Consider the following 27,138-nt stretch of genomic DNA (forward strand, 5'->3'; position numbering starts at 1 on the left):
ATCCTTCGGGCTTCCCCCTCAGGATGTGGCTTATATGAGCGTGCATGGCCTGTTAAGCCAGCTTGGAGCTGGAGGTGGTAACTTTGAGAACAGTCAGTATTGCTGCAACTACAAAGCATCCCAATTCTGCAAACAGCCAGGGAGTGCAGTGGAGGATGGCCCAAGTGCTTGGGCCCTGCACCCCATGGGAGACCAGGAGGAAGCACCTGGCTCCTGCCTTCGGATCAGCGCGGTGCGCCGGCCGCGGCGGCCATTGGAGGGTGAACCAACGGCAAAGGAAGACCTTTCTCTCTGTCTCTCTCTCTCACTGTCCACTCTGCCTGTCAAAACAAACGAACAAACAAACAAACAAACAAACAAACAAAAAAACAGCCTTATTTTACCTAACGACGATGGAACACTTCGGCAGTTTTCCATTTCGGAGTAACGGCCGCTAAGAGCAAAAAGACTCGCTGCGGGCTGGGGCGGCGTGAGCGAGGGCTGGGAAAAGCAGGTGCAGCGGGGGACGCAGGTCTCGCGCGCCACCGCGTGGCCGCTCGCGCAGAAAGAGGGCGTGGGCTGGGAAGCGAAAGCGAAACCCTGGAGAGCTCAGGGGCCCCCCTCGCCGCCAGAGCTTCTGGGCCGACCCAGGTAGAGAAGGAAGTTGAGACGGAGGCAGGGGATTTCAGGGCTCAGTCCCTGCCCCTTAAGAGAAAGTCCTCCAGGGCCGCCTGCCGCCGCCGGTGAGTTCCTGCGGACAGAGGCCTGGGGCACAGACGGCACTCCACGCCGTCACCCATCCCACGCCCCTGCTCCCCATCGCTGGGGATCCTGAGGAGTGTGGAGGTGGGGTAGCCTCAGGAGCGGGTGGGGCGGGGTCAGGAGGACTTTTTTTCCTGTTAGTACTAGGCTGAACGGGAACGGCGCCCGTGTGGGAGTCGTGCGCTGCTGAGCGCCGGGTACCACGTCTTGCAGGGAGAGGCTGGGGACAGCCGGGAGCTCTGGACTGGGGCGAGGATTGGTTATCAGCTCTCCAGTTTCTCACCTGTCCCCTTAGGTAGCGCCATGCCGCTCCCGGACCCGAGACCCTGGGCTTCGCTGCTGGTGGCGGATTTGGCCTTGCTCTGGCTGCTTCAGGGGACTGTGGGGGCTTTGCTCCCCCAGGGGCTTCCAGGACTGTGGCTGGAGGGGACCCTGCGACTCGGGGGGCTGTGGGGACTGCTAACTCTGGGAGGGCTGTCGGGGCTGGTGAGGACCCGGCTACCCGTGCTGTGCCTGGCCACGCCACTGTTTTTCTCGCTGAGGGCCCTGGTCGCAGGGGCGGCGAGTGCGCCCGCAGCCAGTGTGGCTTCCGCGCCGTGGAGCTGGCTGCTGTTGGGCTACGGGGCGGCGGGGCTGAGCTGCGCCGTGTGGGCTGTGCTGAGCTCCCCGGGAGCGGCAGAGGGCGCTCAGGCCCGGGAGGACAGCAGAGCGTTGATGTGGAGATTGCTGAAGCTCTCCAGGCCAGACCTGCCTTTCCTCGCCTCTGCCTCCGTCTTCCTGGTGTTTGCTGTTTTGGGTGAGTGGGGAGGATGTTGGGGTCGGAGGTGGGCAAAAGCCCTTTTGCACTTGCCCACACGTCTGTTTCCCGCTCGGGCCTCTGGCAGGGGAGACCGTAATCCCTCACTATTCCGGTCGTGTGATTGACATCCTGGGAAGTGATTTTGAGCCCGAGGCATTTGTCAGCGCCATCTTTTTCATGTGCCTCTTCTCTGTTGGCAGGTAGGTGAAGGGCAGTTGGGCTCACTTGCTAGACCCAAATCTGCAGGGCCCCTCCTTTCCCCAATGCTAGTTTCAGACCGTTTCTTGCCCAGATACTTAAAATAGGCGTGCATGTACTTAAGATCCATCTGCTTCATCCATCCATCCATCCATCCATCCATCCATCCTGATTGGGTGGCCCTCGTGGACCCAGAACTCCCAGGGTATCATGCTGCCTCCTGGTCCTCAGTGAAGTGGCTCCCTCCTCTTATTCCTACCCACGTCCGTGCCTTCCTCCCAGTCCCACACCAGCCTCACCATTTTTGACTGCTTTCTCACTTCGCTCACCAGCGCCCAGTCCCTCATTATTTCGTGTCTGGCAGTACCCACAGCTTCTTGACCGTCACAACTAAATGTGTAGCAGAAACCCATGGAACACCTGCCTGTAGGTTTTAGTGTTTTCCCTTAGTGTTGGTCCAGGGGCAATTCTCCAAGCATGATCGTGTGGGCAGCACGACCCCAGGGCTCCGTGGATGGGGAGGGCAGGGGTTCATGGCTGCAGTTCCTGTAGAGGAGCATCAGTGGCTGTCAGGAGGATGCTGGGGCAGGGGAGGAGAGGCCAGGACGGGGGAGAAGCCTGGAGGGGCGGTGCATGGAGGCCAGGCAGACGCCAGCACCAGGCTGCTTCTCTTCCTAGTAGCTCTTGTCTTCCCTGGTGTCTAGCACAGTGCAGACCCCATGAACCCTTGTGGAATTGTGCCTGCTGTGATGTGGCTCCCACACCGCCTTTCTTCTTGCTCTGTTCATGCCCCTCCCCTCCCCCTCGATTCTTTGTCTCCTCTCTCCGCTGCTGTCTCTGATTCTGTGTTTCTCTTCCTTCTGCTCGCACCCCCTCGCCCCTTCTCCGCCCGACCCCACAGCTCGCTGTCTGCAGGCTGCCGAGGAGGCTTCTTCACGCTCATCATGTCCAGAATCAACGTGCGGGTCCGGGAGCAGCTCTTCTCCTCGCTGCTACACCAGGACCTGGGTTTCTTCCAGGAGACTAAGACAGGTGAGGCCTGGAGTCCAGGTCTGCTGTGTCCCCCCCCCCCCCCCCGCCCCAGCCCGGTACCCTCCTGCCTCCACCCAGGCACCAGGGCCTGGGGCTCCTCTTGACTCCCTTGGAACAGAGTAGGGCTGCAGCCCCCAGGCTCTCTGCGGGTGGAGGGACAGGCAGGTGGGAGCTCCGTGGGAGGCTCCGGTTCCTCACCTGCGGCTGCGTCCTCTCCAGGAGAGCTGAACTCACGGCTGAGCTCCGACACCTTGCTGATGAGCTGCTGGCTGCCTCTGAACGCCAATGTGCTCTTGCGAAGCCTGGTGAAAGTGGTGGGGCTGTACGGCTTCATGCTGTACGCGTCCCCCCAGCTGACCTTCCTCTCTCTGCTCGACGTGCCCCTCACCATAGCAGCCGAGAAGGTGTACAGCAGCCGCCACCAGGTACTGGACACGAACCCTGTGGGGAGAACAGAGCTTGGAGGGGAGTGCGATCCCACATTTGTAGCTAGAGGACCTCCTAGAGAGAGAGAGAGAATCTCTTTTCAGTGCTGAGAGTGGAAAGGAGAGCGTACGTGTAGACTGCAGCCTGCTTACCCAGGCATCCACCAGGGGGTGTGGGAGTTCAGAAGATCATGACCCCGTGGGGGGGGGGTGCATCTTTCCCAGAAGATAATGAGGTTCCTTCCACCCACATGGGATATCTGGATTGAGTCTCCAGGTCTTGGCGTCAGCATTGGCCCAGCCCTGGCCATCTCAGGCATCTGGAGAGTGCACTAGCGGATGGGAGCTCTCTCTTTCTTTGTCTCCCCTCTTCCATGCATTTCAGAGAAAAAGAAAATATTTCAGAATGAATTTTTTATTAGCATGCACTACTTGTGTATTTTTATGGCATAAAGTGCACCATCTCAGCATATTTGCACAGTGTAAGTCAATCGAACCAGGCAGCCAGCTTTTCCATTTCCGTACCTTTTTGTTGCGCTTGGGGTCTATTCCCTCCTCACCTCCGGGTTTGCACAGCACGCACACGGAGCATTGCTGAGAACTCTAGGCACCCGCTGGGCTGTGGGAAACTAGAACTTGTTACTTCTGTCTGCTGTCCCCTCCTCCACGGGTCCCAGCTTCTAGAAATCACTGTTCTACGTTCAGATCAATTATTATGATTATTTTTAACGCTTTCACATTTGTGCTTTTCTGTGTCTGGTGTATTTTGCTTAACATCCTGATCTCTAGCTAGTTCCACTAGCTTTGCTGCAAAGTTAGGGTTTCATTATTTATTTATTTTACAAAATATTAACTTATTTGAGAGGGAGAAGGAGTGTGACCATCCTCTGGTTTGCTCCCCAAATGATGCCTGCGATGCCCACAATGGCTGGGGCTGGGCCAGGCCAAAGCCAAGAGCAAGGAGCTCACTCCAGGTCTCCCACGTTGAGTGGTGGGGACTCGAGCCATCACCTGCTGCCTCCCAGGGTGTGGGTTCAGGTACCCTGGTGTGTGACATGGGCATCCTGACTGGTCGGCTTAGCCATTCAGCCAAGTGCCTGTCCTTGGATTTCATTCTTTCTTAAGGCTGAATAATATTCCTTTATGCATCTGTTCCACATTTCCTTTGTCCATTCCTCCATGGATGGACACTTAGGTTGATTCCATAGCTTCTGTTGTGAATTGCACTGCAGTGAGCATGGAGTGCAGGTGTGTTTTTGATATGCTGATTTGATCTCCTTTGGGTGTAGACCCAGAAGTGGGATCGCTGGGTCGTAGACTGGTTTTTGAGGAGCCTCCGTGCTGTTCCTCATTGTGGTTGTGCTAATTCCTTCTGGAGGGGAAGAGCAGCTTGCCATTTTCAGATAGCTGGGCTGGAGTGAGACCTGGGGCTGGCTGTCCTCCGCTCCCGTGGTCCACCTGTCCGCTGCCCCACTTTGCCAGGCGGTGCTGCTGGAGATCCAGGACGCGGTGGCGAGGGCAGGGCAGGTGGTGCGGGAGGCCGTCGGAGGGCTGCCGACCGTGCGCAGTTTTGGGGCCGAGGAGCACGAAGTCTGTCGCTACAAGGAGGCCCTGGAAAAATGCCGGCAGCTGTGGTGGCGACGAGACCTGGAGCGAGCCCTGTACCTGCTCCTGCGCAGGGTGAGGTGGCCGGCGGCGTGGTTGCATGGAGGGAGCCCAGAGGGGGCAACGGAAGGCTTGGGGAGCCTAGAGCCGGTCCTCAATCCCGCAGGGGTGGGGTGGGGCAGGGCGGGGATAGAATGGGGAGACCCCTTCTCAGCTCACCGCTTTCTCCTCCTGTCCCAGCTGCTGCAACTGGGGATGCAGGTGCTGATGCTGAACTGCGGGCTGCGGCAGATCCTGGCTGGCGAGCTCACGCAGGGCGGGCTGCTCTCCTTCCTGTTCTACCAGGAGGAGGTGGGCCGCTATGTGCACGTGAGTGAGGGGCCCACACGCGCTCTTTTCTTGTGGCTTCCCAAGCCTTGGGCTTTATTTCTCTCTCTTAAACATTAAAACAACACTAGGGCTGGTGCCTTGGCTCACTTGGCTAATCCTCGGCCTGTGGCGCCGGCATCCCATATGGGCGTCGGGTTCTAGTCCCGGTTGCTCCTCTTCCAGTCCAGCTCTCTGCTGTGGCCCAGGAAGGCAGTGGAGGATGGCCCAAGTGCCTGGGCCCTGCACCCGCATGGGAGACCTGGAGGAAGCACCTGGTTCCTGGCTTTGGATTGGCGTAGTTCCGGCCGTAGCAGCCATTTGGGGGGTGAACCAGTGGAAGGAAGACCTTTCTCTCTGTCTCTCTGTCTCTCTCTCTCACTGTCTAACTCTGCCTGTCAAACAAACAAACAAACAAACAAAAACAAAAACCAAAACATTAAAACAACACACAAAAAAAAAACCAACTAATTTTGTCCTGGAGAATTTCAAATTCATGCCACAGAAAAAAGAGACAATATAACAAACCTGTGTGGCCCCATCCCTTGTTTTTTATTATTATTATTATTATTATTATTATTATTTTTGACAGGCAGAGTGGACAGTGAGAGAGAGAGACAGAGAGAGAAAGGTCTTCCTTTTGCCGTTGGTTCACCCTCCAATGGCCGCCGCTGCAGCCGGCGCACCGGGCTGATCCGATGGCAGGAGCCAGGATCCAGGTGCTTTTCCTGGTCTCCCATGGGGTGCAGGGCCCAAGCACCTGGGCCATCCTCCACTGCACTCCCTGGCCATAGCAGAGAGCTGGCCTGGAAGAGGGGCAACCGGGACAGAATCCGGCGCCCCGACTGGGACTAGAACCCGGTGTGCCGGCGCCACTAGGCGGAGGATTAGCCTAGTGAGCCACGGCGCCGGCCCCATCCCTTGTTTTAATAATTTTCAGTTTGTGTTCAATCTTGTTTGATCTGTAGTCACACCCACTTCCTCACAGCTGTATTATTTTGAGGCAAATCTAAGAAAGTAATAGCTTCCTATGTAAATATATGTCTCTAAAATACAAAGATCTTAAGTATATAGTTACATGCCTATTATCATACCAAGAAAAAGGCCAATAATTTCTCAAACTCATCAAATACATCCAGTGGTCAAATTAACAGTTGTCTCATACATGCAACAGTTGCTTGAATCAGAACTGAACTAAGATTCCACATAGTGTGACTGGATGAGAAGTCTTTTAAATCTCTCTCTCCTTTTCTCTCTGTTCTTCCCTTCCTCTCTCCCTGTTGCACTAACAAAAATTTCCCTATTACATTTTATTTGTTGAACACATAGGTTGTTTATTCTGTAGAGTTTATTTTTAACGGCCTGGATTGAGTTAATTGAGTCCTTGTGGTTTGTTTATTTATTTATCTATTCACTTACTATTTATGGGGAGGAAGACAGGGCTGGGGGCTGGGGAAGAGAGAGTGAGAGAGAACGAGCTCCCATTTGCTGCTCAGCCCTCAAATGCCATATGCCTGGGCAGGGTGGCAGGGGTTGGGGAAAAGCTGGGAGTGGGGGATGCAACCCAGGTTTCCCACTTGAGCCATAGGCGTTGCCTCTCAGGGTCTGCATTAGCAGGAAAACCAGAATCAGGAGCTGGAGCTGGGAATCTCACTCAGGCTCTCTGATGTGGGACTGGGTGTCAGAGTTACAGAGAGTGAGAGAGAGGAGGGGGGAAGCCAGGAGCCAGGCGCTTCCTCCTGGTCTCGCAAGGGGGTGCAGGGGCCCAAGCACTTGGGCCATCTTCTACTGCTTTCTCAGGCCATAGCAGAGAGCTGGATCAGAAGAGGAGCAACCGGGACTAGAACCCGGCGCCCATATGGGATGCCAGCGCCTCAGGCGGAGGATTAACCCGCTGTGCCATGGCCTTTTAAGTTGCGAATGCTGCCTGTTGGCGGCTCTTAGATTCCATCCGCGAGTCCAGCTAAGGGTGGAGAATCCGCTTTGGGCGAGGAAGGGGAGAAGCCTGGCTGTGGGCAGAGGGGCCGGGAGTGGGCGAGCAGCTGGGAGCTGGTTCCCCGGGGCGGGGCGGGGGGGGGGTTGTCGGATCAGCCCCACGTGCCCGCCGCTGTCTTCCAGACACTGGTGTACATGTGGGGGGATATGCTGAGCAACGTGGGAGCTGCTGAGAAAGTGTTTCGCTACCTGGACCGGAAGCCAAATCTGCCCCCAGCGGGGACCCTGGCTCCTCCCACGCTGCAGGGGCTCGTGGAATTCCAAGACGTCTCCTTTGCATATCCCAGTCGCCCTGACCAACCTGTGCTGCAGGTGCCTGGAAGAGGCCACGGCGGGGGGTGGCGGGGGGGTGGCGGGGGGTGGGGAGCCTGGCCCCCTCGCCTGTGCCCGCAGAGCTTTGCCTCTGAGAAGCCGAGCTTGCCAAGCTGGAGTCCTGAGGGAGAGGAAGCAGGCCCTTAACTCTTGCCGGTTTTCTAGGGGCTGACACTCACCCTCCGTCCCGGGGAGGTGACGGCGCTGGTGGGACCCAACGGGTCTGGGAAGAGCACGGTGGCCGCGCTGCTGCAGAATCTGTACCAGCCCACCGGGGGGCGCCTGCTGCTGGACGGGAATCCCATCTCAGAATACGAGCACCACTACCTGCACCGCCAGGTGGGCGCGGCGGGAGAAGAGAGCCAGCGGATGAGAGAGAAGCAGCGCCTGCAGAGAGGAGGGGAGATCGTGGGCGGAAGCGCTGGGGGTCTTGCGGGAGGCAGCGAGGAGGAGAGGGGCCCTGCTCTGGGGCTTACCCGTGACCCTCTGCGGCCATCCCCTGTGCACAGGTGGCTGTGGTCGGGCAGGAGCCTGTGCTGTTCTCGGGTTCCGTGAGGGACAACATCGCCTATGGGCTTGCGAACTGCGGGGACGACCAGGTGATGGCTGCCGTGCGGGCTGCGCGGGCGGACGACTTCATAAGGGAAATGGAGCGTGGGATATTCACAGGTATGGAGAGCGCGGTAAGCCTGCTCCTGGGGCCAGAGAAAATGGGGCTTGCTCTGGGCTGAGCGCTGTGTCCCTGAAGCTGGATGCCTGCTGTTTCTCTGCCTTTTCCTCTATCCTGACCTCTCCCTCCCTCCCTCCCTCTTCTCCCAGGGGGCGGTGCAGACAGCACTCCCTCCACACAGCAGCTTGTGCAGGCCCTCAGCCCCCGGAACCTCCTCCCACTGGGCCCTCCTCCCTCCTGGCTGGTCCCAGGGGACACAGCCGCGGTGCTCGCCCCTCCTTGCGGGGAAGAGGAGTGTTGTGGTCACTTGTAGCTCAGGGAGGGGATTTCTCTGGCTTCCTCAGATGTCGGGGAGAAGGGGAGTCAGCTGGCTGTGGGACAGAAGCAACGTGTGGCCATCGCCCGGGCCCTGGTGCGGGACCCACGGGTTCTCATCCTGGATGAGGCCACCAGTGCCCTGGACGTGCAGTGTGAGCAGGCCGTGAGTACTGGCGTGGGAGGGTCGGGGGCAGTGGTCCTGGGGGCATGCTTGGCAGTCGTGGCGGGGGTGGAGAATGAATGGCCCATTTTGGGAGGGCGTCTGGGCCTTCCTGGGCCCGGGGACTGGAATGGAGAGCAAGGTGGCATGGGACAGACACCCTTGGTTTGGCCACTGTTCCCCTTCCTGTCCCCCAGCCACAGCCGAGAGAGGAGGCAGTGCCGGCCTTTAGCCACCACCCCTTCCCACCACCCCATCTCACACCTTCCTCACCCTAAGTCACAAGAGACGGGTCCCAGTTCAACTGTGGTGCTGTAGCAATCCGTTTTCCATCACTGTAACAACTATCTAAGACAAGCTGTGAATGAAAGAAAGAGACGTAGTTGGGCCCATGGTTTGGAGGTTCATAGGCCTCCTGATGAGGCTCAGGCCCCATTTGTCCTTTTTATAACCACCCTCTTCTGAGGGTTCCCCTCCAGCAACCTAAGGACCTCTCACGAGCTCCACCTCCTGAGCAGCAGAACTGGATTAATTTCCAGCCTCTTGGTACCATCCATTTATGACCTGGGGAATGAAACGTCGGCGTGATTTCCAGAGCCAAATCTTGTTCAGTGCGTAGCAGGTGTCTATCCCATTCTCCTTTCCTGAGGCCTGGTGGACCTCTCCCTTCAGCTGCAGGACTGGAAGTCCCAGGGTGACCGAGTGGTGCTGGTGATCGCCCACAGGCTGCAGACGATCCAGAACGCCGACCAGATCCTGGTGCTGAGGCAGGGAAGGCTGCTGGAGCCCGCCCAGCTCCGGGAGGGCCAGGACCTCTACAGCCGCCTGGTGCAGCAGCAGCTGCAGGACTGAGGCCCCGGGGGGCCTTGGGCCCTTCTCCGTGCTGTCTCCGTGACCCACGTGCTGCTGCCCTGACTTTCCCCGGGGCTGTGCCCTGGATGGTTGTTCCTGGAAGCCGAGGCGTGGTGAAGAAGTGGGCGCTGTGTGCTTTTGGTGGGGTGGGGCAGAGGGGTGGGGGAGTCAGAGTGAGGCTGGGATGTGTGTCTGGAAACCTTAGCTCCTTGGTGATTAGAGCTTCTTCAGGTACAGAACAGTGTACTGTGCCATAATAAATATATTTTAAATATTTTCCTTAACACATGTGCAAGTAAGTGTACATTCATGGAGAAAATGTAGAGAAGTACAAAGAAGAGTAAAGCTACCCATTGTTTCACTTCCCAGAGCCACAGTTGGTCTTTTACTGGCCTGCCTGACAGTCCTCTATCTGTTCTTTGAGATACAAACTTCCTGTATGACATAAGTATTCATGATGGTACCTTTCTTTTTCTTTTTTGTCAAGATTTATTTAATTACTTGAAAGGCAGAGTTAAAGACAGGCAGAGGCAGAGAGAGAGAGAGAGAGAGAGAAAGAGAGGGAGAGAGAGTCTTTCATCCACTGGTTCACTCCCCAGATGGCCACAATGGCTGGAGCTGGGCCAGTCTGAAGGCAGGAATCAGGAGCTTCTTCCTGGTCTCCCACACGGGTGCAGGGAGCAGCCGGGACTTGAACTGGCGCTCATATGGGATGCTGGCACTGCAGGCGGCAGCCTTACCCGCTAAGCCACAGTGCTGGCCGGGACATTACCTTTCTGTGTCTTCCCCAGTCTCGCCAGTGCCTGATGTGGGGGAGCTAGAGTATGCAGAGTCAGAGCACCATTCCCAGGGCTAACAAGATTGATAATAACAGGAACAGGAATGAGAGCTACCATTCATGGAGTTTCAATACTGGTAGTGACTATGATAGACTTTTGCATGCATTATCACTTTTCAACCTTATCCACGACCCTATGAGGTTAATGCTCCCATTTTACAGATAAAGAAACTGCCAAGGTTACACAGATTCACCCCAGAATCCACACTCTGAACCAAGAAACGGTATCGCATCTCATGTTCATAATCTGTAGCCCTCACTCAGATCAAGCAAGCCTCTGTTGCTTCCAGCTCCCGATAGCTCTGAGCCATTGGCTTCTCTCTGGTCCCACTGGTCCAGCCTTCACTCGTCTGGATGATCTCATCTCCAGAGAAGTTTCCCTCTGTTTGGTTCTCTCCTCCAACCACCCTTTCTTTCCAGAAGGCACTCAGGATGGCGTCACTCCCGTGAAGCCCGCCAGGTGCGCTTCATCCCATCCTGCTCTGATCCTCGCAGAGCACACGCATCTCCCAGCCCACCTGACTCCCTGTCCCTTCACACCCAGGTCCAGGCACAGCAGGTTGTTGCTGTCCCGGGTACCATCGTGCCTCTGTGGGTGCGGTTTTCTTGCCCGTCCCCTGCCCCACTCTCCCCTGATTTTCTACAAGTTCAAGACTTAACCCAGGTTCCAGGCAGAGTGGACAGTGAGAGAGAGAGACAGAGAGAAAGGTCTTCCTTTACCATTGGTTCACCCTCCAATGGCCGCCGTGGCCGCCGCACTGCGCTGATCCAAAGCCAGGAGCCAGGTGCTTCTCCTGGTCTCCCATGGGGTGCAGGGCCCAAGCACTTGGGCCATCCTCCACTGCACTCCCGGGCCACAGCAGAGAGCTGGACTGGAAGAGGAGCAGCCAGGACGGAATCCGGTGTCCTGACCGGGACTAGAACCCGGGCTGCTGGCGCCACAGGCGGAGGATTAGCCTAGTGAGCCAAGATGCCGCCCCCAGGTTCCAATCTTCCAGGAAGCCTCACTTATTTCCTCAGGCTGGAGAGGGTGCCCTTCCCACATGCTTCTCTTGCTCCTAGAGCTCAGCACAGCTCTCACTAAACCCTGCCCCCAACACCGGTCCATTCTTTTTTTTTTTTTTTTTTGACAGGCAGAGTGGACAGTGAGAGGGAGAGAGACAGAGAGAAAGGTCTTCCTTTTGCCGTTGGTTCACCCTCCAATGGCCACCGCGGCCGGCACGCTGCGGCCGGTGCACCGCGGTGATCCGATGGCAGGAGCCAGGTGCTTTTCCTGGTCTCCCATGCGGGTGCAGGGCCCAAGCACCTGGGCCATCCTCCACTGCACTCCTGGGCCACAGCAGAGAGCTGGTCTGGAAGAGGGGCAACCGGGACAGAATCTGGTGCCCCGACCGGGAGTAGAAGCCGGTGTGCTGGTGCCGCAAGGTGGAGGATTAGCCTAGTGAGCCACGGCGCTGGCCGTCGGTCCTGTTCTTATCTTTCCACTAGGCCATGGGCTCCTGGGAACAAGGCCGTGTATCTTATTAAATGTTTTTATTTGCTGCCTGGCCCGGGGCCCACATTTACAGAAGACAATGAATTAAACGTCCCTGGATACATGAATAGATTCTAATCCTCCCTACACATCCCAGCCAATGAGCATCCAGTGCTGCAAACATCACTGGTTGCTGGGTGGGACTTAACCTTGGAAGGCTCCCATTCTAGGAAAGAGAAACTTTCACATTCCCGGAATCAGCAGGTACTTTCCAGTGCTGGCAGTGACCTTGCCAGAACTACTGTTGGGGAGGCTTTTTTTTTTCCTCCTGCCTGGCAGGTGTTGGGAGCAGGGTGAGGTGAGAGTAGGGACTTTTCTCTTGCAGACCAGCCTTTGCCTCATCCTGCTGCTGCCCTGCTGCCCCACACCCAACTTCCCTCCCAGATTCCACACTGAGGGGATGAAATAAGCACCCGGAGAGAGAGAAGCCTGGCTCAACTCCTCCCTCTCCCCCACCAAATGTCCTTTGTCTATTTGTAGAATGGGAATAACAATTCCTGCATCTGCTGCCTTTGTGGAAGCTGGAGGCCCCCGTGGAAGATTTTGGTCTGGAAAAGTCTTTGCACAATTGCACCCCGGGATCATAATACTCCAAACCTGGGAGTCACCTTAGAAACAATGTAGCAGTCACATCCTTACAGATAGAGCGATTGGCCTGAGATCACACAGGTAATCAGTGACAGCTGAGAGGAGAATGCATGCATCTGAGAGGCATACAGGAGGTTGCAGTAGGTCTTCAGGTCTGCAGGGGTCCCCAGACTTTCTGATCTCAGGGGGAGACTCCCAGGCACAGAGGATGTGTCCTGATCACTGCAGTGTTCAAGCTGGCCAGACAGCTCAGCCAGTGCGGGCTGGCTGGCGACCACAGACACCAGTCATTCCAGTTTGCCCCACAGTTCCTTTCCTTCACCTTTCCTGCCCCCATCATCGGTTGGTTTCCTCGTCCCATAGCTTCCTCTCCCGCTGGTCTCTGCCAGCGTGCTTCCCAGCCAGCATGCTCCACCTTTGCGAAGGAAGACAGGAACGGAGAGAGGAAACCTTAGCAACTGAAAACACCCCCTGTCCTGCCGCCCTGCCCTAGGTGGAAACGCCACTGAGTTTCAAGTGTTTTGTGCCCTTGTCCGGTGGGATGATCTGTGGGAGTCCACATGGCAGTTGTGAATCAAGAGGCGCAGACCCAGAGTTGTCAGAATCTCGGGGAAGGAAGGGAGGGCATAAGGGAGACAGATCTCCCTTGGGTTTTGCTGCTGAGTGAGTTAAAGGAGTCTGATGCCATCTAGTGGTCCTGCTTTGAACCTAGCGCTTTGCAGAATCTTGTGAATTAGAATCACAAATATCAGTGGTCACCCACTGGATGCTATTGGTGTGTGCAATTGCTGTGATAAATGCCCGACATACGTGTTATGTCTTTGTCATATGGCAGGTATTATTATCCAATTCTAAGGATGAGAAAATGGAATTTTAGAAATATTCCCCAAGTTGCCTGGGGAACATAGCTTGGAAAACGTGAAATTTGCCCAGATTTTTGCAACTTCTCAAGAGACTTGCCTAGATTCTCTGTATATACTTGTCTTCCCAATATTCTATGTTTAAAATATATGATATATTAATTTATTTAAGTAGGCAATATATAAATGCAGTTTACAATTCAAAGACACAAAAAATCTTCACAAGAAAGTCTCACTCCCTTCCTAACCCACGGTTTGCATGGGCAACCCATGAGCCAAGCTTCATGTTTATCTTTCCAGAAAAGATTTAATGCATATTTAGTGTGTGTGTGTGTGTGTGTGTGTAATCCCTACTTTCAGAAATTGCAACTCTGTAAGTCCACTGTTCTGAACTTTGTTTTTAAGAGAGAGAGAGAGAGAGAGAGAGAGAGAGAGAGAGAGAGAGAATATCTTCCTTCTGCCCAGAAGGCTGCAATGGCCATGGGTGAGTCAGGCTGGAGCCAGGAGCCTGGAACCCCAGTCAGAGAGGAAGACAAAGCTAAGGTACCCCACCCTATTTTTTAATATAGTAGGAGGTACCTTTCTCTGAAGGGAGGAGAGAACTCCCACTTTGACTATGACCTTGTCTAAATATGATCAGAGTCAGCAAACTCAAAAGGCTTCCATAGTGTTGGCAACTCATGACAAGAGCCTAGGGTGATTACTGACGCCATAAACAAGAGTGTCAATTTGTTAATTCAACAACAGGAGTCACTGTGCACTTACTCCTCATGTAGGATCTTTGTCCTTAGTGTGCTGTACATTCTGATTTAATGCTATAACTAGTACTCAAACAGTATTTTTCACTTTGTGTTTCTATGTGGGTGCAAACTGTTGAAATCTTTACTTAATATATGCTAAATTGATCTTCTGTATATAAAGATAATTGAAAATGAATCTTGATGTGAATGGATGGAGAGAGGGAGTGGGAGAGGGGAGGGTTGCGGGTGGGAGGGAAGTTATGGGGGGGAAAGCCATTGTAACCCATAAGCTGTACTTTGGAAATTTATATTCATTGAATAAAAGTTAAAAAAAAGAAGGTAAAAATAAAAATGTGAGAGAAATGAAGCCGACCACCACCTTTCCCTTTATCAGCCATCTCCCAGAGCTGCACGGTCTCTTTGACGAGTTGAAGAGCCCAGACCTTCCACTATGGACACCGACACTGGACACAGTAAATGACTCAGAAACTTGTGGAGGGAGGATCAGATGCTTCAGGGCATCCAGGATGTCTCAGAGGCTGTTGCAAGGGACCTTCACAGGTCGTGACTAAGGCTGAGTCCTTTCCTCTGTGCCTAGAGCCAGTTTGTGCACCGTTGCTTGCATGCTGCTGATCACAGAATTCCTTCTGTCAGATAGGATGTGACGTCCTGTTGGAGATCTGTCCTGCCACAAAATACTTACAACAAACTTCAGTGAGTTTTAATTGTTGTACATCTTATCACCACAGAGATGCTAAAGGTATAGGAACAAAGGTTTCCTGGGTCCCTAAGTAAGAACTGCATTCTGATGGGAAAAGCACAGCCTGGTTCTGTGACCTTCAACTCATTTCTTCATCACTTCATCTGTCAAAGGGAGACCACAGTAGTGTCTCCTGCAAGGGCTTGTTTTCTGATTCTCTCTCTCTCTCTCTTTCTCTCTCTCTCTCTCATGCACACACATACACACACCCATTCCAGTAATGCTTTAGAAAGCTGACTCATAGTAAGCAGCAGAAAAATAGTAGCTGTTATGATTATGCAGGCAAGTTGTCTTTTGGAGTTCATGGACCTCAGATACCTTTATACCAGAAGGAAGAAAGCTCAGCTTCTTAAATCTCGGTTCAGCATCATGGTGTCCAAGCTTCCCTCACCCGGCTTTGCCATCGAATGCCTCCTCTTCCCTCTGTCTCCAAACAGAAGCCTGGTTAACCTCTGTGCTCCGGGCCCTGCTCTTCTCATGGTTTCCCCTTGATCTCTGGGAGAATCTGCAGAAGCCCGGCCATGGTGTTGTCCACCGAGGAGGGAAACTGGCTCAGACGTGTACCTCTCTTCTCCCCTCATGCTTTTGCTGCTTCTGATCATCTCTGTGTCACGTTCCCATCTGCTCAACCTCAAGAAGGGCGATTCCTCCATTTGCAAAGGAGATACAGTGTGTGGGACAGACCTGAGGAAGTCGCCACTCAGTTGCCGAGCTCCCTTTGACTGCCGTCTTTGTACACAAGCCCTTCACATCTCTCACATGCAGACCTTAAGATCTCATGGGAGAAGGGGAAATCCGAGGCTCCTTCCGGTACCTGCCGGTTCTCAGTACCTTCAGCTTACAGTGTTCAATATGTGAAGCTACTCTATTTTGGGCTGGATGTCCTCAACACCACAGCTTGACCCAACAAACATGAGGCTACTTCAAAATGCCCATGGAGTGGTCAGCGTGGGAGTGCAGCAGGTTAAGCTGCTTTATGTGCCGGTTCAAGTCCCAGCTACTCCTCTTCCGATCCAGCTCCCTGCTATTGTGCCTGGGAAAGCTGTGGAAGATGGTCCAAGTGCTTGTGCCCCTGCATCCACATGGGAGACCTGGAGGGAGTGCCAAGCTCCTGGCTGGGTTGCAGCCATTTGGGAAGTGAACCTGAGAGTGGAAAATATTTTTTCATGTGTCTGTTGGCCATTTGTATTTCTTCCTTTGAAAAATGTCTATTTGTCTATTTCTTTCTCTCTTTTGACAAGGAGAGTTACAGTGAGAGAGAGAGAGACAGAGAGAAAGGTTTTCCTTCAGTTGGTTCACTGCCTAAATGGCTGCTACGGCCAGCGTGCTGCACCGATCCGAATCTGAAGCCAGGACCAGGTGCTTCCTCCTGGTCTCCCATGCAGGTGCAGGGCCCAAGCACTTGGGCCATCCTCCACTGCACTCCGGGCCCACAGCAGGGAGCTGGACTGGAAGAGGAGCAACTGGGACAGAACCGGCGCCCCAACCGGCACTAGAACCTGGAGTGCATGCCGGCGCCACAGGGGCAGGATTAGCCCAGTGAGCCGTGGCACAGGCCCTTTGCCTCTTTATTTTATTTTATTTTTTTCATTTTTTTTTTTTTGACAGGCAGAGTGGACAGTGAGAGAGAGAGAGACAGAGAGAGAGGTCTTCCTTTTTCCATTGGTTCACCCCCCAAGGACCGCTGCAGCTGGCGCGCTGGGGCCGGCGCACCACGCTGATCCAAAGCCAGGAGCCAGGTGCTTCTCCTGGTCTCCCATGCGGGTGCAGGGCCCAAGCACTTGGGCCATCCTCCGCTGTACTCCCGGGCCATAGCAGAGAGCTGCACAGGAAGAGGAGTGACTAGGACAGAATCCGGCGCCCCGGCCAGGACTAGAACCTGGTGTGCCTGCGCCGCAGGCAGAGGATTAGCCTATTGAGCCGCAGCGCCGGCCTGTATTTCTTAACTTGATTGTTTGTTTTGCTGTTGAGTTTCTTGAGCTCCATATATACTCTGGTTGTTCCTCCTTTATCAGATGCATAGTTTGCAAATATTTTCTCCCATTCTGTTGGTTTTCTCTTCACTTTGTTTATATTATTTCCAAAGCAATTTACAGATTCAATGCACTCCCCATCAAAATCCTAAGGATATTCTTTACAGAACAAGAAAAAAAAATTCTAAAATTCAGGGTCTAAAGACCCTGAATATTCAAAGCAATCTTAAACAGCAAAGATAAAACCAAAGCATTGCAATGTCAGATTTCAAGACACACTGAAGGACTATTATAACCAAAACAACTGCAAACGAGACATGCAGATTGATAGAACATACTAGAAACTCCAGAAATAAGCCCACGCATCTTTGATGGGGGAATTTTTGTTATTGATTCAATCTCTTTACTCATTATTAACTTTTTTCATATTTTCTGTTTCTTCATGATTCAGCCTTGGTGGGTCATATGTGCCTTGGAATGTATCCATTTCTTCTAGGCTATCCAATTTGTTCATAATACTGTACTGTAATCTTTTGAATTTCTGTTGTATCAGCTATAATATCTCCTCTTTTGTTTCTGATTTTACTTACTTGAACATTCTGTTTTCTTAGTCTAGGTAAATGTCAATTTTATCTTTTCCAAAAACTAGTTATTAGTTTCATTGATCTTTTCTATTTTTTTTTCCATTTGTATTTCTTTCTTTCTTTTTTTTTTTTTTTCCTGTTCTGGTCTTTATTTTTTTCCTTTTTCGAACCTTGGACTGAATTTGCTCATCTTTCTCTAGTGTCCTGAGGTGTACCATCTTCTGCTGCTTTCCCAGATGCATTAGCAGTGAGCTGTATTGGAAGTGGAGCAGCTGAGACTAGAACCGGTGCCCATATGGGATGCTGGCACTGCAGGTAGCAGCTTAACCCTCTAGGTCACATTGCCTGCCCCTGTATTTACTCTTGACACAGTCTCATAAATCTGTAAGCTTTCTTCTTTCATTTTCATTCCTTTTTTTCTCTTCTGATTGTATATTTTCAAATAACTTTCCTAGTCTCACAGGTTCTTTCTTCTGCTTACTTAATTCTCCCATTGATGCTTTCTATTATATTTTTTATTTAATTTACTGTATTTTTCAATTCCAGAATATTTTTTATAATTTCAATATCTCTGTTAAAATTATTCTTTTAATAACTTATTTCTTGATTTAATGGAATTGTTTATCTGTAGTTTTTTGAACTTCACTGAGCTCTTTAATGCAATTTTGAAATTTTGCCAAATTGTTTATATATCTCCATATAACAGAACGTGCCTGTTCTGTTCTTCAATGGTGTTGTTTTCTTGGGTTTTCTGTTTCTTGGGGGTCTTTTGTTGATGTCTGTACATTTGAAGGAGGACTTGCTGCAGTCTTTGAAGACAGACTTTGTCTGGGCAAATGCTTCACCATTCAGCCTGTCCAGAGTCTAGACTGGCCAGAGAGTCAGTGGCAGGCTTGCAAGTGGCAGTCCTTGGTCCTGAGTCCTGGATCCGTAGGGACTGGACTGGAGTTCAGTTCTGCAGGGGTAGTCCTGGAGGCCAGGCACTGGGATCAGTTGGGGTGATCCTGGATCCTGGGTATGCTGGAATAATTCTGGACCCTGGTCCCTCTGGAACCTGGCATTGAGCGGTTGGTATGGAGGCTGGGGCTGCTTGGTGCTGTGGTGGGTGTGGAGCCTTGGTCCAATAGGGCTGGTTGGGAGCCTAGGATCTCAAGTTCTGGCCCTGTGGCCACTAGTGCTAGCCTGAAGGCTGGGAGGACAGGCCACCAAGGGGGCTGGTCCAGGTCCTAGAGCCCTGTGGTCTGGCCTGGGACCTTGGTGCACAGTGGCCATCCTGGAGTCTAGGCCTTGGAGAGCTGGCTCAATGCTGAGATCTGGAATGGACCAGGCTCCTGATACGTTGGCCTGTGCTTCGACTGTAGGTCTGTTGGAGCATGGAGCCACAGAGTGAAGCACAGAGGGTGGCGCCAGGGTGCCTGGCCGAGTACTAAATAGGCTTGGAGCCTCTGTTTGCAGTGCCTACTGGTGCTTAAGGCCAGCAATGCTGACCTAGCACTGGGCTGGGTCTGAAAGAGCTGGTTTGGCACTGGATGGGCCTGGGACCTGTATTTGTAGGTTCTGGGCTTGCAGCTGAGTTCATGGATACTGGCCTGAAGTCTAGGTCTTCCAGGGACTAGCTTAGTATTGGGGGCAGTCACTGGGCCACCCTAGTTTGAGGGTGTATCTGGATCCTAACTTTGTGGAGATTACCTTGGTAATGGGGCAGTCCGGAGCCTGGAGCTGCTGAGCCCAGTCTGGCACTCAGGCACACCCAGATCTCAAGCCCACCAGGCTGGCCTAGAACCTGTGGTTGTGAGATCCTGCCTGGCATGGGGCAGGCTTGGAGGCTCAGTCCACAGATATTGTCCCGGAGCCTGAGACCTCAAGAGCTGACCTGGTGCTGGTTCAGGAGTGAATGGACCTGGTGCCAGCCTTGCACTGGACATGGCCCAGAGCCTGGGCTACTGGGTTTGGCTGGCAGTGGGGCAGCCCAGAGACTGAGTCTACCAGGCCAGGAGTTTGTGCCTTGGGGGCATCCTTAGTGCTGGGTTTACTGCAGTGCCTGGTGCTGAAGTGTGAGGTGAAGTCTGGTGTCTACATCTCTTCCTTCTGTCATGCACAGGGTCTCTGTCCCCACACCGTGCTGCTTGGGTGGGGGGAGGGGTGACGTGGGTCATGCAAAACAGTGCTTCCTACTCTCTTCAGTGTGGCTCTTATTTCTGTGCTACACCTCCGGTGCTGTAATTTCTAACCTGAACGTATTTTTGTGCATGGATAATTGTTCAAATTTGTGTTTCTGCAGGCTGACAAGTGCTGGAGGGCCCTATCCTGTCATCTTGCTGACTGCAGCCCCCAGCACTGTCTTATTTTCTATTTTTTGCAGTATTTTATTCTTTTGAGAATCTTATTCATATTCCTTTTCTTTTCACATGACTCTCCTGGCTTTCGGGAAAGTGTACTCTCCAGGGTATTTTCTTTTTAAATTAAATTTTAATTTATTTATTTGAGAGGTAGAGTGACAGACACAGAGAGGGAGAGACAGAGAAAGCTCTTCCTTCTGCTGGTTCACTCCCCAGATGAGCAGCCAGGTCTGGGTCAGGACAACGCCAGGAGCCAGGAGCTTCTTCCAGTTTCCCATGTGGGTGCAGGGGCTCAAGCACCTGGGCCATCTTTCACTGCTTTCCCAGGCCATAAGCAGAGAGCTGGAATGGAAAGGGAGCAGCTGGGACTCGAACCAGCACCCATATGGAATGCTGGTGCTGCAGGCAGAGGCTTAGCCTACTACACCACAGAGCCGGCCCCCTCTAGGTTATTTTCTATGTCTTCTGTTCCTTGATAACCCACTAACTCCTCTGAGGCACGCTTCAGAATGCTGTCCACTCTCCTTTGTTTTTTACACCCAGCGGCAATGGCAGTGCCTCCATGGGAAGGGACACCTGTTGGTCAGAGCAGGCAAGGGGCAGCACTAGATGAGGACAGCAGGATACACAATGGGCAACCTGCCCAGCTATTCTAGGACCCCATACAATGTGGAGTACCTTTTCCCTTCTTCTTCCAGCCCATTTCCCATGCCTGAGCTACTGTCAGTGATTCTGCAGTAAACAATTCTTGAATGATATAATGCAATTCTATGGTGTTCTACCCGGCACCTAATGATGCAAAGCTCTCCTGTCTTGATTGGTTGTCAGTCTGAGGAGTTTCCAATCTCGGGAAGGCAAGAAAGTGATCTCTACTCTTAATGAATTTTTTGTTGACGGAGTGATGTGGGGCAAGCTCTGAACAAGCTAATGAATTCGCTATCTTATTTTATTTTTTTCTCTCCAGAATGGATTCCAAGTGGGTTCCCTGGGTGGTGGCTCTGCTGGTGAATCTGATCAGGCTGGATTACTCCATGACTCAAGGAGACTCTCCAGGTAAGAGCAGTCTTTTGTTCAGGGTGTGCATGCTACAGTTGTCCTGGGGAGGGATGACTTTTCCTATAGATTCAGGTCATAGACTGGACCGGAAGTGGCTTCTGGTTTCAAAGAGCAGTGCTCACCCCGCTGACAGTACTGAAGAGTACCCCTTCCCTTCTTTCCACCCATGCTGGTCTGCTGGGAGAAGGGACACAGATTCAAGGAGTAGGGAGGCAGGGAGGAGGAAAGCGTTTAGCCTTGTTTAGATTCCTTATTGTATCAGTGTCAGCCATGGGAGCAGTAAAAGCTGATGCAGTGTGAGAGTGGCTGCCACTCTTCAACCAGGAGTTTATTGTGGTGATTATGACTGTCTCTCTATTTATCTAAAGGCAGTGTTTGTGGACACCTGAAATTGAAAGGTGATTTCTTCTGTCATTTATTAGAATCTTGCTTTTTGCATAGAATTGTAGTGCAGTTTAAGTACGAGTGCGGGTTGTCATTTGTTATTTTCTGGCTGAGGACACTGGCAGTGCAAACATGAAGCAATCTGAGAGCATGAAAGCACATATCTATAAGCAGAAAACAGGATGCAGTGTGCTAAGAACAGAATGCCCTTTGCATATAGGAGTTTTGTCAAAAACGAAACAGGAACAAACCTACGGGGAGGGGATCATCCTTCTTAGAGAACAGAAACCACTCCGAGTTTATAAAGTGTCCATTAAGCAGAACACCTGGAAGAAAATCAGATTTTAAGTGTTGATGGAAAATTCAGATTTCCCACCCTGAATCAGACTGTAAAGGGAGATGGAGAAGTATGTAAATGGTGAGGAACAGGAGGTTGAGCTCTCCCCTGAGACTGGCTTCTGAGAAGGAGGGAGGGAGGGAGGGGGAGGGAGGGGGGGAGAGAGGGAGAGAGAGGGAGGGGGGAGAGGGAGAGAGAGGGAGGGGGGAGAGGGATAGATGGAGAGGGAGAGAGAGAGAACAGAAACCATTCCGAGTTTATAAAATATCCATTAAACAGAACACCTGGAAGAGAATCAGATTTTAAGTGATGATGGAAAATTCAGATTCCCCCCCTGAATCAGACTGTAAAGGGAGATGGAGAAGTATGTAAATGGTGGGGAACAGGAGGTTGGGCTCTCCCCTGAGACTGGCTTCTGAGAGGGAGGGAGGGAGGGGGGAGAGAGAGAGAGAGAGAGGGAGAGAGAGAGAGAGAGGGAGAGAGGGAGAGAGGGAGAGAGGGAGAAAGGGAGAGAGGGAGAGGGAGAAAGAGAAGGAGAGGGAGGGGGAGAGGGAGAGGGAGGGAGAGAGAGACATGAGCATGGTTGTGGGGGTCATCCTATGGCTCAGCTGGGTATTTCTTTTTTTTATTTTATTTTATTTAATGAACATAAATTTCCAAAGTACAGCTTATGGATTACAATAGCCCCCACCCCGTAACTTCCCTCCCACCCACAACACTCCCCTCTCCCACTCCCTCTCCCCTTCCATTCACATCAAGATTAATTTTCAATTATCTTTATATACAGAAGATCAATTTAGCATATATTAAGTAAAGATTTCAACAGTTTACACCCACACAGAAACACAAAGTGTAAAATACTATTTGAGTACTAGTTATAGCATTAATTAAACACCTAAGAGTAATTGTGTATTAATTACAGAATTCAACCAATAGTTTTAAGTAGAACATAAAAAATACTAAAAGGGTAAAATATTAAGTTCTTTTTTTCTTTTTCTTTTTTTTTGTTTTGTTTGTTATATAGTTTTTTTTATTTAATAAATGTGAATTTACAAAGTGCAACTTTTGTATTGTTGTGGTTCCACCCCCCCACCTCCCTTCCTCCCGTGGCCCTCCCCTCTCCCACTCCCTCTCCCATCCCACCCTTCATCGAGTTTCATTTTCAATTACCTTCATATACTGAAGATCAACTTAGTATATACTAAGCAAGGATTTCAACAGACTGCACCCACACAACCGCACAAGGTATAGGGTATTGTTCGACTAGTAGTGTTGTTTTTAAGTTTCATAGTAAAACACATTAAGGACAAGAGATCCTGCATGGGGAGCATGAACCCAGTGACTCCCGTTGTTGATTTAACAATTGGCACTCTTATTTATGATGTCAGCAATCTCCCGAGACTCTTGCTATGAGCTGTCTAGGCTATGGAAGCCCCTTGAGTTCACCGACTCTGAACTTGTTTAGTCAAGGCCGTATCACAGTGGAGGTTCCTTCCTCCCTTCAGAGAAAGGCGCCTCCCTCCTTGATGGCCTGTTCCTTCCGCTGGGGTCTTGTTCACCAGGATCTTTCATTTAGATTGTTTTTTTTTTTTGCCACCGTGTCGTGGCTTTCCATGCCTGTGAGATCTCATGGACCTTTTAGCCAGATCCGAATGTCCCAAGGGTTGATTCTGAGGCAGGAGTGCTGCCATTCTATGAGTCTGCTGTGTGTCCTGTTTCCCCCGCAGGATCATTCTCTCCCTTTTAATTCTATCCTTCATTATTTTCAGCTGGGTATTTCTTGGAGAGGCTCTGAACTTAGAAATGAAAGTAAATTTACAACTCAAGTTCGATATAATTATCCTTTGAGTCATTCCTGACTACCTACGTGATTATCTTGATCTGAATTTCCTTTCATTGCTGTTGTTCTCAAGTGCATAGAACTGAGTTAATCCTACCCGGTTCACAGCTCATTCAGTCATTGCCCACAACAGCACTCTCTCCTTTCTTCCCCCGTCTCCCTTCTCACTCCCTCCGCTACAAAGAGATCCACCCCAAATGTATCTGGGATGTCTTTAAGTATGAGGGTGGCTTTTAGAAACATATCATTGTTTAAAGTTTATACACAGGCGACACATTTCAGTGTTCTACCTATGCAGTTTTGAGAACCTAATGACACTTTCCACCCGACCCCCCCTACCTTCCTCTCCTGGGTTGCATCACCTTCTGTTTCTTTTCTCAGCACTGTGCTTTCGAGCACTCTGAGGTCAAAGGTCTTCCTCTGAAATCCCTGTGATCTGACATAATTCATCAGGCAAGGAATTGTCCAGGTGGGGGCTGGTTCATGGTTCTTTTCATTTTCCAGAAGATTTTGTGATTCAGGCAAAGGCTGACTGCTACTTCACCAACGGGACAGAGCAGGTGCGGTTTGTGGTCAGGTTTATCTTTAATTTGGAGGAGTATGCACACTTTGACAGCGACGTGGGGATGTTTGTGGCACTGACGGAGCTGGGGCAGCCTGATGCTGAGTCGTGGAACAATCGGCCCGACATCCTGGAGAGGAGCAGAGCGTCTGTGGATTTTCTCTGTAGACGCAACTACAGGCTGGGGGCTCCCTTCACTGTGGGGAGAAAAGGTGAGGTGCATGGGGAGGGTCTGGTGGGGTTCAGGAACCTGCCCCCTGAGAACCTGGCCAGCTGGCTTCTTCCTTGTGAATGGCAATTTTCTGCTTCAAGATCAATGGGTTTGTGCAGGCAGGGGAATCTGTGAGGATGACCTGCCCCCAAGGGTGTCTCACCCAGCATCCTCACTGGTCGGGTCACTGTGGTCCTGGTCTCAGATCCCCAGGGCCCTCAGGGACTTTGAAGACAGCATAGTCTCAGACAGGAGCAGCTATCGGGAGCACCTGATGAAGTCTAAATCCTTTTTGAGGACATCGATATCTCCCATCTCGGAGCCTTGGGCACTGAGATTTTCCTGTGTTCCCAGTTTTCTTTTTCTTCTTCTTTCTTTATTTCTTTTTTTAAAAAGATTTATTTATTTATTTGAAAGTCAGAGTTACACAGAGGGAGATGGAGAGGCAGAGAGAGAGAGAGAGATGGAGGGAGAGAGAGAGAGGTCTTCCATCTGCTGGTTCACTACCCAAATGGCTGTGATGGCTGGAGCTGGGCTGATCTGAAGCCAGGAGCAAGGAGCTTTTTCTGGGTCTCCCACGTGAGTGCAGGGACCCAAGCACTTGGGCCAGCTTCCATTGCATTCTCAGGCCATAGCAGAGAGCTGGTTCGGATGTGGAGCATCTGGGACTCAAACTGGAGCCCATATGGGATGCCGGCACTGCAGGCGGTGGCTTTACCTGCTATGCCACAGTGCTGGCCCCTCCCAGTTTCCATTCGAGTGATCTGGGAGAGAAATCCGGGGTAGTAACAGCCCTGAAAGAAGCCCTATCTTCACGGTGTCTCATTTTCTGTCCCTTCCTAGTGCCACCAGAGGTGACAGTGTACCCAGAGAGGACCCCGGTCCTGCGGCAGCACAACCTGCTGCTCTGCTCTGCGACGGGCTTCTATCCGGGGGACATCAGAGTCAGGTGGCTGCGGAATGGGCAGGAGGAGAGAGCTGGGATCATGTCCACTGGCCTTATCAGAAACGGAGACTGGACCTTTCAGACCACGGAGATGCTGGAAATGACTCCTGAGCTTGGAGACGTCTACACTTGTCTCGTGGATCACCCCAGCCTGCTGAGCCCCGTTTCTGTGGAGTGGAGTGAGAATTAGTTGCTTGTGCACTCTGGGCTCAAGGCAGGGTCATATGAGCTACTGTGGGGGCCCAGTCACCTCTCCATTAATCTTGGTCACAGGGTGACTTCTGGAGCCCTTGGGTTAGGCTGGGAGGCAACACGGCAGACTCCCATCCTCTCATCTTCTCATAGACAAGGAGGGCTCATCACATCGTTACTTGCTTCCCTGGGATCGAGTCGCCTCTTGCTGGTCTTAGTGTTTAGGGGGCATGCTTATTGGCTATTCAAACCAGCGACACATGGGGGGCAGCTCCAGTGGAGCAAGCGTTGGCCTCGAGAACCATTTCTAAGTTTATTTCTTCTCTAAATAGCTCTAGATTTGGTATCCAGTGCAGGCTCTGGGATTTCGTAAGATGCACAACATATTGGGAGCGTCTGCTAACTAAAGACCTCTTTCCCACAGGGCCTCAGTCTGAATATTCTTGGGCAAAGATGCTAAGTGGAGTTGCAGGCTTCCTGTTTGGGCTGATCTTCCTTCTGGTGGGAACCATCATTCATATCAGGGCTTGGAAAGGTAATGACCTCTGACCTCTGAGAGAACCCCGCCACCTGCCTTGGGACTTCCCCAACTTCCCACTTCCCTTAAGCATCAAAGAGTTGAGACAGATGTGGCTGGCTGTACCTCTTAAGGGTCCCCAGGGCAGGTTTTCCTAAAGCTGGCAGTATCCTGGGCTGAGTGTGGCCATCCTTCTTCCCCGAGGACAAGCACAACGTTTAGTCCTAATGAGGGCATTCCACCCTTCTCTCTGCTCTGTGTTTTCTAGGATATGTGGAGACACAGCTCTCTGCTGCTGCTGAGGTACTGTGTCCAGTTCCTTGTCTTTGGGTGACAAATCACTCTCTCATTCTTTGGTCAGAGGGAGAGACCATGGGAGTGCTGGAGGGCTAGGGTGGCCCTGGTGGGGCGGGGTTGTGTCTTGAGCTCCTGGAGTGTGGGCGGGTGGTCTCACAGGACCTTTCTCACTGCTCCCTCAGGTCTCTTAGGGCTGTTTTCCCACCGCAGCCGTACTAAGGTGTTCTTCCACCATAGACTGAAGTGAATGGCCCTGGACCCGAGGCTACACAAAGGACGGTTGTGAAGCCAATGTTCTGGGAGTGACTCTTCTTCATGCTCCCTGGACGAGTTCTGAATTGATTGTAGAGTTTTGTGGCCTGAGATCATGCATCCCCTACCCACCACCCTTCTTCCTTCTACTCAGGTATTCCATTAGCCTCACCCACAAGGACACTCCCCAGAAACCCTTCTAGAAAGACAGCGTTCCTTCCAGACCCACACTGCCTGCTTCCCTGTGGTCCAGCCTAACCCTGTAAGCCATGATCCCCTGATGCCTTCCAGCTGCATTCTCCTCAGTTTTCAGAAGACAGTGCTCAGAGTTGCTGTTTTCCACTCTATTTTTCACCAAAGTATTTTATTGTAAAATAAAACAGATATGCGTAATATTCAAAATGTGCAATTTGATGAATTATTTATGGAAAAGCCCCTTTAATCACCACTCTAGTCAAGAAACAGAATTTTAGGGTGGGTGTTATGGCACAATGGTTAAGGCTGTGCCCCATAGCAGAGTGCCCACTTTGAGTCCTGGCTCCTCCATGCCTCCGATCCCACTTCCTGCTAATGCACCTGGTAGGCAGGCAGTGGCTGAGGGCCCAGGTGCTTGGGTTCTGGCCACCCCCATGGGAGACCTGGATGGAGCTCCTGACTCCTGGCTTTGGCTTGGCCCAGCTTCAGCTCTTGCATGCATTTGGAGAGGGAGCCAATGGAAGATCTCTCTCTCTCTCTCTCTCTCTCTCTCTACTTGTCTGTTCCACTCTCTCTGTCACTCTGCCTTTCAAATAAATAAATGAATAAATCTTTAAAAAAAGGAACAGAAGTTTTTGATCACTGCAGAGGTCTCCAGGA

The 27,138-nt window shown here is 51.9% G+C and overlaps 2 protein-coding genes across 5 annotated transcripts; both read left to right on the top strand.

Moving 5' to 3' along the window:
- Positions 1 to 584: 584 nt before the first annotated feature.
- TAP2 (transporter 2, ATP binding cassette subfamily B member) lies at positions 585 to 9,757 on the top strand. 2 transcript variants are annotated; one of them, XM_008262759.4, is made up of 12 exons: positions 585 to 722; positions 1,037 to 1,537; positions 1,626 to 1,740; positions 2,640 to 2,770; positions 2,990 to 3,195; positions 4,678 to 4,875; positions 5,041 to 5,169; positions 7,285 to 7,473; positions 7,639 to 7,812; positions 7,983 to 8,142; positions 8,488 to 8,624; positions 9,294 to 9,757. In XM_008262759.4, the coding sequence occupies exons 2-12, from the start codon at positions 1,045 to 1,047 to the stop codon at positions 9,471 to 9,473; spliced, it is 2,112 nt and encodes a 703-aa protein (XP_008260981.2). In that variant the 5' UTR covers positions 585 to 722; positions 1,037 to 1,044; the 3' UTR covers positions 9,474 to 9,757. The 2 variants fall into 2 exon arrangements, with proteins under 2 accessions (XP_008260981.2, XP_002714655.2); XM_002714609.5 differs by having other exon boundaries at positions 693 to 825.
- Positions 9,758 to 20,560: 10,803 nt separating this feature from the next.
- LOC100351416 (HLA class II histocompatibility antigen, DO beta chain) lies at positions 20,561 to 26,685 on the top strand. Of its 3 annotated transcripts, none has more exons than XM_008262758.4 (6): positions 20,561 to 20,742; positions 23,811 to 24,080; positions 24,923 to 25,204; positions 25,642 to 25,752; positions 26,003 to 26,037; positions 26,214 to 26,685. In XM_008262758.4, the coding sequence occupies exons 1-6, from the start codon at positions 20,655 to 20,657 to the stop codon at positions 26,220 to 26,222; spliced, it is 795 nt and encodes a 264-aa protein (XP_008260980.3). In that variant the 5' UTR covers positions 20,561 to 20,654; the 3' UTR covers positions 26,223 to 26,685. The 3 variants fall into 3 exon arrangements, with proteins under 3 accessions (XP_008260980.3, XP_069930292.1, XP_069930293.1); XM_070074191.1 differs by having other exon boundaries at positions 20,567 to 20,742; positions 26,269 to 26,685; XM_070074192.1 differs by having other exon boundaries at positions 20,597 to 20,742; positions 23,923 to 24,080; positions 26,269 to 26,685.
- Positions 26,686 to 27,138: the final 453 nt, after the last annotated feature.

Source organism: Oryctolagus cuniculus, chromosome 5 (assembly GCF_964237555.1).
Source record: "Oryctolagus cuniculus chromosome 5, mOryCun1.1, whole genome shotgun sequence".
NCBI lineage: Eukaryota > Metazoa > Chordata > Mammalia > Lagomorpha > Leporidae > Oryctolagus > Oryctolagus cuniculus.